This window comes from Lepisma saccharinum, chromosome 26 (genome assembly GCF_977018435.1).
Source record: "Lepisma saccharinum chromosome 26, izLepSacc3.1, whole genome shotgun sequence".
In the NCBI taxonomy this organism is placed as follows: Eukaryota; Metazoa; Arthropoda; class Insecta; order Zygentoma; family Lepismatidae; genus Lepisma; species Lepisma saccharinum.
Genome location: NC_139254.1, coordinates 56,979,108 through 56,994,109, shown reverse-complemented (window position 1 = coordinate 56,994,109; position 15,002 = coordinate 56,979,108). Strand labels below are relative to the sequence as shown.

The following is a 15,002-nucleotide window of genomic DNA, read 5'->3' as shown; positions in this document are numbered from 1 at the left end:
ATACGCCCTTCCATCAGTACATTCTATGATAACATATCTAGCAAATTGGAAACTGGTAGTATATAGCTAGCTGGTTATTTGGAAATGTGTAACAATATCTTTCTTATTTCACGTCGCCTTTCGGCCAATTTGGGATAATCGAGACGATCAGATGAAATTGATGAAGAGTGATTAAATGATTGATTTGGTTAATTTTGTTTGCGACTTTTGGCTAATCGTGAAGATGAGGATGAGTGATGCTATGATGAAATTGATAAAGAGACGCTCACATAAAACACCCAGGCTCTGACTCAATCAAGGTTTACATCGTAAGTTGTTAGATATAATATGGGTTAGTAATGATAATAAGATTAGTATCAAGGTTTACATATGAAATTGTTAAAGATAAAGGTGAGAATAGTAAAAATAGGATTTAGTAAGATATTATACGAGGGCGTTTTGAAAAGTTTTGCCTCCTATGCAATAACTCTGGCAACACTGCTCAGAGACGCGCGAAATTGGTGTTTATCGTATGTTGACCAAATTGATTCGGTTGACCAGATCAGTGATTGGTTGACAGATTGTTAGTTTCTTTTTTGTTTTTTTAGGGTAAAACATTAGTCAAAGATTAGTTGCTTTATAGAGGGATTGTTTTTATAAATAAGGTATGTATGGAATAAGGAGGTCGTACTTAAGTTAGGGAGAGCGGGGACTGCAAGAAGAATCATCAGGTCTCGAAGAGAGGGTCTCTGAAGAAAAGTTAAGAGATTGGCAATTGGTTTCGCTATATAGGAGCAGGTAAGATCTCACTGAAATCAGCAGCCATAGCAGGGGGAAGGATAATGTCACTACTTAAGGGATGAAATTTTACTTTTATAAAATGTATCACGTTACCCGGACTTTATCAAACGGGACGTTTCAAGCCTAATTCAAGGTCACCTGAAACGTGATATAAACTTTTAGATTTTTGATGAATTTTCTACAGCATCCATACTACCTGTCAGTCAGCACTCAATACAATTTACACTTCCATTACACTCAGAAGAAAATGCTTATTCGTTTTCTTCAATAACACTATGGAAATCATACAAGCGAGGGTTCCGCTACATCAAGTCAGGATTTTTTCCCACGTCACTCGGTTCAATTAACTCACCAAATTGTATCATTGAATATTTGACATTTTGTAAAGAAAATTTCCATGAGAGATTTCGAATATGAAACTACATAATCAAAGTTCATACGATATTCGTGCCAATATGTCATCTGAAGATGGGAGGTGGATTAATGCTCACTATTCCATATCCATTTATATTTCAAATATGGAGGATTTGTATTGTAGAACATCAATATTTTTACCACTATCTAAACAGAGCCATCTATTGGAGAAATAATTGAACTACACATTTTATTGTGAAATTAAGGCTGTTAATACATTGCTGTTTTCTGGAAAAATTAGACGTGATGGGTAAAAATGGATTGCATTTTAAAATGAACATGCTGAAATTATTCAGACACAACACTAATCTGCGAGATATCGAAACCCATGTCGACCAGCGTTATCCATGTAATCGAAGAGTTACACTTTCAGGACTATAAGTTCAATCTTTTGAGATGGTAGTTTTGCAGTTGCAATGCTGTGGGCCAGCACATGCTGTACATGCAGATCCAACATATCTTGGTTATCTTCCATGTCTCTTAATGAAGACTCGTGGGTGTCGTCCAGTTAAAAATTACTCAAATTTCATCAACAAAGTAGCAAACCGTAAGAAAGACCAAGTTCGTCGTAGCTCAAACTTGCCCCAGAAAATTGGCCAAACATCTCTTTCAACTGGAGGACTTCTATGACTTTACGCGTCTAAAGGGTGAGCAGCCTCCAGCCGTAGCTTAACAAGTCCTTAGTATATTGGCCCGACTCGCTCCCTGCCCCAACTCCATTGTGCGGACAACCGTTAGCCTAGATTTCGTCTTCTGGAAATGTCCTTTGGAGAACGACATCAAGATTCCGTAGGGAGATATGCGCAGCCGAGAGATTTAATCCCATCCTCCGCAAAATGCGAACCGGAGCGTTATAAGGGGCAGTCAGCCCGGAAGCCATGCAACCGGAACTCGGATCATCCCGGAGTTTCTTCATGAAAACCCAGACCTCGATAAAAAAGGGAACAAGAAAGCAAATTGTCCGTGGGATAGAATTTTCAAGTAATTTGATCCCTTAGACAGTTGGCAAATAGTGATTTCCTGTAGCCAAAGTTTATGGACGTGGTTCTAGGTATTTTTTTTTGCCCGATGGGGCTGGTGGGATAATAAGTAAACAATCTTTTATGATGTCATCAATAGCCTACTTGGAAAAAAATCCATGTTTACAGAAAGAGTGTAGTCACACAGCGAAAGTAGATGTTATCGATGTTTTGATTGGTTGATTTCAACGGCGTCTCCAGGATTATTTAAGGCCTCCCCGATGACGCAGTGGTAGCGTCGTCGCCTAGTAATCAAGGGGTCCCGGGTTCGATTCCCGGTGGAGGCACATAGTGGTTCGGATCCCACTTTAAACTGTAGGTCCAGTCCCAATTAGCCTTAATGTGCATAAAGTGGACTTAAAACATCAAATCATTCCAATCCAATCCAGTCCCAATTAACCTTACTGTGCACAAAGTGGACTTAAAACACCAACTCAATCCAATATGGGTTGATATGGGGTCTTAACTTGTATTAACCTTGTTTATTTTACTTCCCTTTTCTCAAATTGTGAAGATGAGGATGAGTGATGATGTGGTGAAATTGGTGAAGAGACACTCAACAAAACATCAGGCAGGGATTGCAATTCGGCAAGAGCGCTGTGCTAACCAATACGCCACGGAGGTCGGTTATAATTCCCTTAAACATTACCCTTCAGTTTAACGTTTCATGTTTTTGACCTGTTGATTAATTTCAACATCCTCTACTTTAAAAATGGGTGTAGGACAATTTTGTGCCGGCCATTTTGGTCCCAGAACATTTTGGTGCTCGGTTACTTTGGTGCTTAATATTTGATACCTGCATCCTTTCTCTCTCACACAGCTTTTCATCTTTCACCTCTGTTGTTAGTTACGAAATTTGTGAACGAACAACAGACATCTATAGATTAAATCCCGGATCAGTGCACAGTGAAATGAAGACAATTGCCAGCAAAACGCATCAAGGCAGTCAACAGACTCTGAAACATTCTCTTCAGAGAACACTGTTAGTACACATTATTTTGCATTTCCTTTTAAGTACAAGAATCCATTATGATTTAGTACTTTCTTCCCACCATGAGAGATATTCACTAACGAAGCCATATTGATTCCGTGCTCCTAATGAACGTTCTCGTCCTTGAAAGTGGTCGACATGCAAGTGTTGCCAGTGATAACTTATAATCATTTTGTGTTCGAAATTAGCTAAATGAAGGATCCTCAAGTATTTAGGTTAACTACATGAAAGTTTTTTGTTAAAATATTGATATATAATCAAATTGTACATAGGAAATGTAAATGTTATTTAAACTAGGTTATTTGTTTGTACAAATGACAACTTCCTAAGATATTTGTGAATGTTATTACTAATTTTCAGTTGTTCCAAAGCTGTTTTTATCCAGGTGTCGTCGTTCCTTTAAGTCTTCTTCCTTTTACCGCTAGAGACTCCAAGCTCTGCCTGCTTGGCCGGACCCCGTGGCGGAGTGGTTAGCATAATTAGATGTTTCTCCACGCAAGTTGTCTTATCACTGGCAACACTTGCATGTTGACCAGTTTCAAGGACAAATAAGACAGGACAAGTTTGCGTGTTCGATAACAGCACGCACCTGCAAATCCTTCCGTAACTGTTTTCGCTAAGAGCACGTGTTCGATATGAGCACGTTCGCTAACAGCACGGCACCCCATATTTTATGTGATAATGAAGACATTCACCTTATACAGTAATTCAAAGTGAATCAGGTGTCAGAGGTGAAAGGGTGTGCAAAAAAGGAAAGTGGTAGAAAAATGTCTAGCATGAAAATGGTCAGGCACAAAATGTCTGGCACCAAAATTACCTAGCGCCAAAAATGTCCAACTTCCTTACAAAATAAATAGCAATGTTGCAGGGATCTTCATTCGGAAAGAAAAATAACGTTCTATAAAAGAGTTTCAACTATTCAATGAAGAGAGGGGGGATGGAAAAGAGAGAGAAAGAAATAACTCTTCGGAGGAGAAGGGCAGATTCGGGATGAACGTATCGGTGGCAATCAGTAAGAGGAGAAATATATCAGATAGAAACAAAGGAAGAGAGACGAATAATATGTTCCAATTTCTCTCTCTCTCTCTCCCTGTATCTTGAAGAAAGCAAGAGGGAGAAGGGAGGTTAATTTCTCTCTCTTCATCCCTGACCCCTACCTCTCTTTATAGGGTAGTTGGAGAGGGAGATTATCTTCTCCCAGGTTTGTTCAAGTTCCAAGAATTTCAAATAAATACAATTCCGGTCCAGGAGAGAAAATCAGCAAACGGTACATGGGTCCTGGACCGAAAAGAACCTTTTTATCAGTAAAGTATTTCAATTTGGTCCGGGAACCGTTTTTCCGGATCAATTTTAATACGGTCCAGGAACCTTTCTTGCGGATTAATTTTAATACGCCAGGAACTTTCTTTCCGGGTCATTTTAAGTATGGTGCAAGTTCCGTATTGAAATGAAACCATACCCAACTTGAACCGAATTTCAATTGTGCGAGAAAAAATATTCCGGTCCTGTTATGAACCCAATACAACACATTAGATTATGTGAATTCCTGGATTTTTAACAATCCCAGGAATTTTAAATATATTGAATTCCGGTCCAGGAGAGAAAATCAGCAAGCGTACATGAGTTCTGGACCGTAAAGAACCATTGTGTATGTAAAGTATTTCAATTCGGTCCAGAAAACTTTGTGCCCGCCTGAATTTAAATACGATCCAGGAACCTATTAGCGGATCAATTTAAATACAGTCCAGGAATTTATTTTCCGGATGCGTTCACATAGGGTCCAAGTTCCGTTTTGAAATGAAACAAAACGCAAATTGGACCGAATTGAAATTGTTGCGTACAGCAATAGAACTCAAGAGAATGTATGGATTCCTGGACCATTAACAATCCTGTCTTCTCCTGCTTCTTACATGAAGTAGGTGAGCTAATGTTGTTGTGACTTAAGTACGATGATCATCAAACTGTCAAGATAACCGAGTTGTTGTAAAAGTAAAAAAAAAACTCTTACAGTGGACAAATTTTGTCTTTTTAATACTAACTACGTAACTAACGAACTCTACAGCATTTCCAGTTATTGAGGTTTACTGCTGAAGTAACATGTGCTTCCATCTATCCTTATCCTGGACAAAATTAATCCAGCTTTTACAATTCTAGATTAAATTCATTCAGGTGTATTCCAGAAAAGGGGCCGGGCAACTACCTCCTAATGGCCGCCACTAGTCTTGAGCTATAACGGACGACAGTACCGTTCCACCTGCGGATAGTTGAAGTTGGAAGAGAGAAGTGGAAAAACGCCATAAGTCCAATTGACTTTAGCACTGCGCATGGCAGCCATATTGCAAATTTCTCTTTTCAGAGGCGACATTAATGCAATATATGATGCTTACCGGACATTTCATTCATAACACTATAATTACAAAATTTGTAGAAGACGAAATCACATGTCAATTTAGGTCACTATTTATATTTTGAGCCTAACAATGAAATAACAGGAATTTGGCATTGGAAACTGCTTTATTGTTTTTCGAAGTATTCTCCTTTATGGTCAATACACTTTTACATTCGTTCGAACCATTTGTCAAAGCAGTTTTTCCAATCTTCTTGAGACACCTCCATAATATGGTTTTTGAACGCATCAACGGCGTCTTCCGCCGACGAAAATCGTTGTCCACGCAATATATTCTTGACATTCGGGAACAAGAAGAAGTCATTGGGTGCCAAATCAGGACTGTACGGCGGATGACCCATCAATTCGATTTTTTGACTGTTCATAAAGTCGGTTGTTAGACGAGATGTGTGACAGCTGGCATTGTCTCGATGAAGAATGATCCGACGGCGTTTGTTTGTTTTCCGTATTTGACCGAAGACCTCTGGCAAACAAATTGTTGTGTACCATTCAGAGTTGACCGTTCTACGTTCCTCTAAAGGCACAGTTGCCACATGACAAGTTTTCCAGAAAAAACAGGCGACCATTTGTTTCGATGTGCTTCGAGCGCGAACAACTTTTGTTGGATTGGGTTCATCTTGAAACACCCATACAGTCGACTGCTGTTTACGTTCCGGCTCATATGCATATATCCATGATTCGTCACCTGTTAAAATCTTATATACGTCTTTTGAAGCACCACGATTGTATTTATTGAGCATTTGTTTGCACCAATTGACGCGAGCGTCTTTTTGAGTTTTTGTCAAATTGTGTGGGATCCAACGTTAACATACCTTTCTCACAGCTAAATGATCATGTAATATTTTATATATGCTGGTGGAACTAATGCCTATGGTTGCCTCGATCTCACAGTATGTCACATGACGATCTTGCAGTATTAGGTTTTGCACAGCATCAATGTTTTCTTGAACAACAACTGATTTTGGACGACCTTCGCGAATCTCGTCGGTGAGCGAATGGCGGCCACGATTAAATTCGTTATACCAGCGTTTAACAGTGGCAAAGGATGGGGCTTCATCGCCAAATGTGGAAGTAAGTTGATCGATGCACTCTTGTCTTGATAATCCACGTCGAAAATCGTAAAAAATCATTGCACGAAAATGTTCAAGAGTTAATTCCATTTTATTGTTGTCGCGCAATCTCCAAGGCAACATAAACAACACAAATGACGCTATTGACAAAACATTTGAAGTACGTTATGGTCAATAATGCCAGACGATTCCGTGCAAACGTCAAATCGCGCCTGACTTCAATCAGTGTTGCCAAGGCTCAAAATATAAATGGTGGCCCTCGTATGAAGTAAATATGTGGAAAATATTATTTCGTGTGGTTGTCTTGTAGCTTATGCTTCTGTACCATTGTATCAGAATGCTGTTGGAAAGGTTTGAACTGACATGTGGCGGGAATATTGGAAACTGTACAATTCGTGAGCCTTTGGATTCAGACTTCAATGGCATAGGAAAGCAACAGAGAACAAAGTAACCGTGCATTTGCAGAATTGCAGACATGGCCTTGTTTTCCTAAAGGTCTCTTGCCACCAGTCTTATCACAGAGGGTCCTGTAAACTCTATGTTCCTCTCCCACGCTACTGCATGGACCAATACAGAAACCTTCGTGACTTAATTATTTCGAAAGCATTTAAATGTGAATATCGAGTACATAACCTTTTCAACTCACTTCCTTATTCAACTCTTATTCAATACTTATCTTAGAATTTTAGTACTCACCTGTTGATAGCCTTTCTTTATCTATTTTCCTACATTCATCTTAAAACGTATGTGCTCACTTCCGAATGTCTATCTTTACTTCTTGCCTACACTCGTCTCAAAATTCATGTCCTCACCTGCTGATAGTATTTCCTTATCTTTTTGAATACATTTATCTTGAAAGTTATGTTCTCACCTACGAATAGTCTTTCTTTATATATTTGATTACGTAAACTTTAAAAAGTATGCATTCTCCTGAGAATAGTCTCTATTCATCTCTTTGATTACAGTTTCCTTGCCTTAAAACTTGGGTACTCACCTGATTGCAGACTTTCTTCATCTATTTGATTACATTTATATTGAAAGTTATGTACTCACCTGCGGGTAGTCTCCATCCTTGGTTTGATAATCGAACACATAAAAATAACTTTTAACTCCTGGTTTACTGAGAAGGTCCCCAGTTTTCACCACAGGCGCCACATACTGAGCATCACTAAGCGCCGCTATCGTGGCGTCCCTTGTATTGACTGGGTGCTGTACCGTCCTATCCCAGTCGGTGTATTCGTTCACCACAGTGAAAAATATCTCGTTCAAATGATAACTATACGTGTTCCGCACGTAGGTTCGCACTAACTTGTCCCTGCGTTCACCTTCGAACCCCGACTGGACGTCTATCGCGGAGAAGTGGAAGAGGGCTTCGCTGGTGACCACACCGAACAAGAGGTCGTACTTGTTTCCCGGGGAGTCGCTGCTTCGCTTCTTGGTCATGTCCTTGTGGAAGCCTGTTTTGATGACGACGCCGTCCACGCTGGGGCCGAAGGCGCTGAGGAAGGTTGGTGCGGGGACGTCCGCCTTGAGGAGGTCCTCCAGAGAGACTTCCCGAAGGCAGTCCACGATGTGCTCGTGGTCCCGGTACAAGTCCTGTGGAATGCTGCAGTTCACTTCCTGGGCTAGCTTCACTGCGAAACTCACTGGATCTTCCACAAGAGCCCAGCTGCTAAGCGAGGATCCAGAAAGAAGCACTGATCGGTGAAATAGGCCTGGAAAAGAATTAAGAACAATGCAGTTGAAACCAGCAAGCATAGATTGAGAGGTAATACACTTTGTATAAAAAAATATAAAATCTTTATCACACGCATTGGATGAAAGCCAAGTGGTATGTTTATGGATACAGAAGATACAAGACAAGAAAGATAAAACAGTCCATGGAAAGAAACCAAATGAAATGAACGGAGAAAGCAGACCAAAACTTCCCTTGAAGATGGTGTATAAAAGACTAGACAGAGATACAAGAAGTCCTGGCAAGAAGTCAGAAGATAGGTAGGAGTGATGAACGTGGGCTGTGGGCAGAGGAGAAGAAGAATGTGAGAGTAAAGAGAAAATTGGGTAAGGATGGCAAGTAGTGAAGAAAGTCGATTATGAAGAAAGAAAGAGAGAAGGAGAAGAAGGCACCGAGAGAACAGAAATAATTAGGCCCATGAGCGAGAGAGAGAATTATGTTGGCTGGAGAAGTGGCGGAGGAAGGGAAAGTCACAGATAGAAAAGAGAAGACTGACTGTAAATAGAAAGGAGTTGAGAACGTGAACAGAGAGAAGATAGAGGCACAGAGAGAAAAGAAAATATGGGCTAGAAATAGGATGTTGTGGAAGAAGTGGACTGAGAGAAGGGAGAAGACACAGAGAGAAAAGAGAAGATGGATTGGAAAGGGAAGGAGTTATGTGAACAGGGAGAAGGAGGAGGGCACAGAGAGAAAATATAAGATAGGTTGGAAATTGAAAGGAGTGCAGGAAACGAACAAAGAAAGAGCAATGCACAGAGAGAAAAGAGAAGATAAATTGACGGTGGACAGAAAAACGAGAAGATATTGAGAGAAATCGGAATACGTTATGTAGATAGGAAGAAGCTAAATGATTTGTGAAGAGCACAGAAACAAAACAGAAGATTTGACAAAGGAGTTGATAAAATGGATTGTGGATGTAAAATAGAGGAAAACATCGAGGAAAAATTGGGAAATTAGTTGAACATAGTAAGCAATGGGCTATATGAATCTAAAGCTTTGCAATATGTGAGACAATTTCATTAAAGATATATCTATCTTAGATTTATGACCTGGCTCAATAATGAATAGACGGTGGATAAAATTCCTATGTATGAAAGCCAAGCCTTGATTAACATATATTATGTAAAATGTATTACAATAATATATTACATGACATGTGTTATATAAAATGCTTTCGAGATGCCCGTTGAAAAGGAAAATATCGAGAAATCACTGTTAGCCTATAGACGAGGTATCAAGACAAAAGACGTCTTACCAAATAATTATCAATACTAATTTCCTGAATCGATTAATGCTATTAATTAAAAATAACTGATCTTTGATTAAATTCCGATATCTTAGAAAAGGTAACATGTATAAATCTATATTTCCCTTAGAGACTTACCCTTGGTCGACACACCTGGGTCCTAGTGACCCGACGGAAATTTATTTTGCCTTACATTACGAAGCAATTGGCAGCAATGACTTGATTGGCTCAGTAGACTCGTAGCACTTGGTTCTCTTCGAGCCAGTGGAGTGGTTAACGTTGTGAGGGTACTAAATGTGCCAAAATCAACTAACATTGGGTCTCCAGGACCCAGGTGAGTCGTTTGTGTTAACGCGATTTTTACATCGACCAAGCTAAATAGAGGATTGTGAACGAAAAAGGCATCTTTGCAATCTTGAATGATTCCCTAACAGATATTGGCGGATATCAATGGTGCTGATAATGGATATAAGGTTAGTGACCATGAATGAGATACAAAGGAAAGCGTAGAAGAAGATGGTAATATAGGTGAATATGCCAAGGTGGTAAGAAAATGTTGAAGAATCTGAATATGGCAGCTTTTATGAAAAAAAGCGGTATACGTTGCCTAAATTGTCTTGAAGAGTGAAAAACGTCACCTAGAGAAACGGACTATACAACCGTTCTTGCCGTGGCTTTCATCAAACTGTAGTTGGTTTTATAATTAATATAATTAATATTTAATTGCTACCACATTCGGGAATCTCACATATGAAGATTGGAGAGAGTGACGCAGCTCAGATAGTTCTTCATATGCACTCATTTCAATATATGCATATTTTGTCATGATGTAAATATATTTATCAAATGATACATATTTGTTACAGTGTGAATATGTTTTTTTTTAATTATATGAACATACTGTTGTTTCAGCTACCAATAAACACATTTCAAGACAGCATGATCAAATACAGATGTGTATTTCCAAATTCTTATGTACATAAAAAATAAAAAAAGCTGGATTGTAGAGACCCAGGTGTGTCCTAAGTGTACTTTTCTTTAGGTGTGTCGGCTAAGGTTTCACTGTAAGACAACATAAAATATTTTTATAGCTCTTCTATCTATACACATCATAAATGAAGAAATCAACATTCCATGATTTTAATATATCTATATATATATACACCCAAGAAATCTTTCAACTTGTATGTGAAATTAGAGAATTTTGCGACTTGTTAAATATCATAAGCAGGTATACATATTATTAATTGAACCCTTGATTTCTGTTCGTGAGGCCTTTCACTAGCGGGAAATATACATAAACTTGAAAGTACTGAAAATGGCAAGTAAGAAATATGTGTCTTATGTCTGAAAGTCATCCTCTGCTACCAAAAACTTGTATATTCATGGGCTAAGTCCACAAATTGTGGATTTGAATTTCACTCAAGGAATAACAAAAAGCTATTGAGTGTTGATTTACTAATATCTTCGGGATACATTAGTTCTAGCTTGAAGAAGAAATCCGTATAAGGAATAATTGGACATTATAATCACTGAAGAAAATGTATCCTAGGAATTCACTATAAATTCAAACTTTTCTTTTAGAGACCTAACATAACAGATAAAGATCTTTATTTGTGAAAGAGAGAAAATTAAGCTTGTTTAGGTGAACTTTTCGCCGCATCCGAATTACGTACAAATCTCACTGACCTGTTTTGCGCACAGATTTTAATAGAAACGTTGCCACTTTGATAGCTTTAAAGTCTGTGCGCAAATCTGTTTTTTCTTTAGACTAGAAGAGAGAGAGATAAATTAAAAATAAAATATACCAATTTACTCAAACTCAAACGTTAGGTTAGGTAAGGTTAGGTTAGGTTAATGACTGCAAAAACACGTGTAAGTCCACACACACACACACAAACAAACACAACAGAAGTGAGAACGGCTTGAGAACATTTTACATCTGACAACATCGCCTCATTTATTTGTGCGCAATCCTGTACATTGTGACAGCTTGTCAACGGTTTATCAGCAGTCATGTGCCGTAGACTATAAGTTTACGTCTACATGCGTTGTCTACACGTAATCTACGCGTAGATTACATTGGGTTGTAGTTTACATAGACTACGTAGACAATCTAAAGTGAATTAAAATTAATTTTCACGGGTTTCATAAAAGGAAAGTGACATTTTTAACTATATTGGTTCCTAACGATATGAAAAGAATCCTATTTACAACAAAATTTATCTTCTCTTCTATCATCAACTATGGAAGATGATATATAGTATGCAAAAAAGACAACAGATGGCAGTCGTGAGGCAAGAGTGGTGTTTTCCCCATAAAACACTAGAATATTTCCTATATCAGGTTTCTTCCTAGGTGAGAAATTGTTCGAATTTGGAAGGAAGAGTATGAAAAGTTCTCTTCACACATCAGCAACTGATACGCATTATAATTTTATTTTAATTCCACGGTGCCCTTTGCTAAGTTATCACATTTCGCCATGTTGTTTACATAGATTACGTAATCTACGTGTATAAAATAGTCTACGTGTAGAATGTAGACTATCGTTGTTTACGCGTAGACGCACATCACTGCTTATCAGATACCACTGATAAAACCGGAAAAGTGTGCGCAATCCGGCTGTAGCCGAACTTTTTACAGAGATAGGGTTATCAGGACGACATCGTAGCTAAGTATGATTGTATGAGAACCAGTGGAACTTAATTGGTGTTTTCAGTTTTTTAAATGAACTCCTCTGAACAGGCACGTATCAAGAAATATGTTTCGGGCGGGGGGAGGGGGGGTCCGAACCAAGTGTCTCAGGAATAATAATAATAATAATAATAATACTGCTTGAATTAAAATAATTATATTAAATAAAATTGATACTAAATACAATACATAAATTAATATTATATTATTATTACACGAATATGTAAAAAGACTGTATAAGAATACAGAATAGATATAACATTGCATTTTCATTACGTAGCTTATCTGTAGTTAAGATCGGAATAATTTACATAAAAACAAGTGCCCTGACAATGAAAGTAATGTCAAATAGATGAATAATTGAATATTTATCGAATGACAAAAATGATGTTACACGTAGTTGGAGAAAAGTTTCTGATTAATAATTAATGCATATTAATTTGAGTAGTAGTGTACATACATTTTCATTTTAATGTCATTAGAAGTGGTATGATCCCAATATAATCCTTGCCTTCTAAAAAGTTCAGATGAAATTAATAACCACCGATTATGCAACAAATTCTAATATTTTCATTACTTAATTTTAGTACTTCGTAAGTCTTTTGGGGGGCGTTCCCTAAATACGTCCTTCCTGTCCTTCAAAGTCGTATGACCAAATGTTACCAAAAATCAAAATTTCAGACGTCTTCGCGATATGCTCCGTGAATCACTCATCAAGGACCAGAAGCAGCGTAAATCAACATATGAATAATGAAAAATACTGTGAGTTGCCAGATTTTATTTTTTCAAAAAATTCAACTTTCTCGTCTTGAATATTTTATTATTTAATTCACTGCTAATATTGTTCATTGTATATGATTTTATACCTATTGAATTTTTTTGTACTTTCTTGTTCAATTTCTTTGTAACCTTGAATTTTATTTAATTTTTAATTTAATCTGTACTTTTTGGGGTTAGGTCCAGCAACAGCTGAACGTCGCCCAGCAATAAAGTCAAGTCAATTCAATTCAATTAAATTCAATCCCAATATAATCTTTGTCTTCCAATAAGTTCAGAGGAAATTATACGACAAAGGCTAACATAATATAGTTTTCATTATTTAATTTAGTACTTGATAAACCTTTCGGGGGGTCCGGACCTCCTGGACTTCCCCCAAAATACCTCCTTTTTCTGAAGAAGCTCTATTTGGAGTCAGAATCACGTATCTCCAATTAACTGACTCTTTTTGAGAGTCGGACATAATCCCAAAAGTACATTATTTCCTATCTTCCGGAAATTGAACATGTGATTTCTTTATTAAAGCTCCATAACTTCAAGAATTGGTGGAAGTATTTTACTGAAAGGGGCATTGAAGAGACAGCGGGAGAATTTCCTCCTCAGTTGGTGAACACCACACAGCCAAGAAACTGCAAGATTTTACGCCGGCAACTTTAAACGCGGCAGGTATTAAAACCGGGCTGTAGCCCTGTAGGAGTCGTTTTCGGGAAGCTATAAAGAAAGTTTCGGAGGCGAACTTTGGTTAAAAATCAGCGGTCCCAGCCTTTTATGGCACCCCCCCCCCCGCACCACTAATTAGCAGAGACAGTAATTGCTGTCGGAATAGAAAACTTCGCTACAACTGCTGTACATCACGTTCGTAAGTGTTTCTCTTCATCCTAAACTCTCTCGCATTCCTCTCCCAGCCCCTCCTATTTTTACGACTTTCCCTCTCTTTTCCTTCACCCATTATTTTCTCTTTGTCTTTTTCCCGCGCTTCAAGCCACCAACTGCCATGATGAAACACGACCTGAATTCAAAAAGAGCGGTAATAATCAATTGTTGCCCCCCGCTTTCTAGTTTCCTACGGCCTTTTGTCTTTGTATCTTAAATAACGCATTTTCCTTTGTTCCAAAAATATCCCTTAAGGCTACTTAGCGATTCTGAAAGGATTTTAGCGATTTTGGACATTCCAGTGTGAATTTCTGCTTATATATTGCCTTTGATCAGTGCAGATTGTTGTGGATTATGCTCTTTTTAGTATAATAACTTTCAAATGACTTACGTTTGGCTTAAACCAATAACTAGAATTAAAACCCTTTTAAATTAAAACAACTTTTCAGTTTATTACCAATATCAATTTCCTTAGAAATTGATAAAACACATATCATGGATGTTATGTTTTAAATTGCAACATCCACGAGTCACATTTGATCAATTTGTACAAATATTACTGAAGCCTGGTGTATAATATACGAGGATTGTAGCATAAGTCATGCGAACTAATTTTTTCGCGAGCATGAAGGACCGGCACAAAAATTTGAAATATACGAATGGAAAAGTACACAGTATGGAACTGAACAATGTATGAACAAGGCAAGTCATGTGTACCAGGGGTTAATAGGGAACTACAAAAAGAAAAGAAAAACATTAAAAAAGTTTCGTTCTACGTATGTGTATTAGTCAGACGACTACATTGCCAGTACAAACACAAAAGGGGCGAGAAAAAAGTGCCCTGTGAACCCACAAAGTAGTCCCTGAGAGTGTTCACAACACACTGTCAACAATGTGGAAGGCGGTTTCGGACTGAGAGGAAATTGCCATCGCCGTGAAACATGAGAAGATTGATTGATTGATTTGTTCAATTTTACTTCGTTTTTTTGTCACTTT

At 38.0% G+C, this 15,002-nt stretch overlaps 1 protein-coding gene across 1 annotated transcript in view; it reads right to left on the bottom strand.

Moving 5' to 3' along the window:
• LOC145979739 (neuroligin-3-like) overlaps positions 1–15,002 on the bottom strand; it is a 122,164-nt gene that overhangs the window by 61,959 nt on the left and 45,203 nt on the right. Inside the window, exon 3 of the mRNA XM_083112724.1 lies at positions 7,735–8,396. Within this exon, the coding sequence (XP_082968850.1) occupies positions 7,735–8,396 (662 nt within the window). The remainder of the gene's footprint in view (positions 1–7,734; positions 8,397–15,002) is intronic.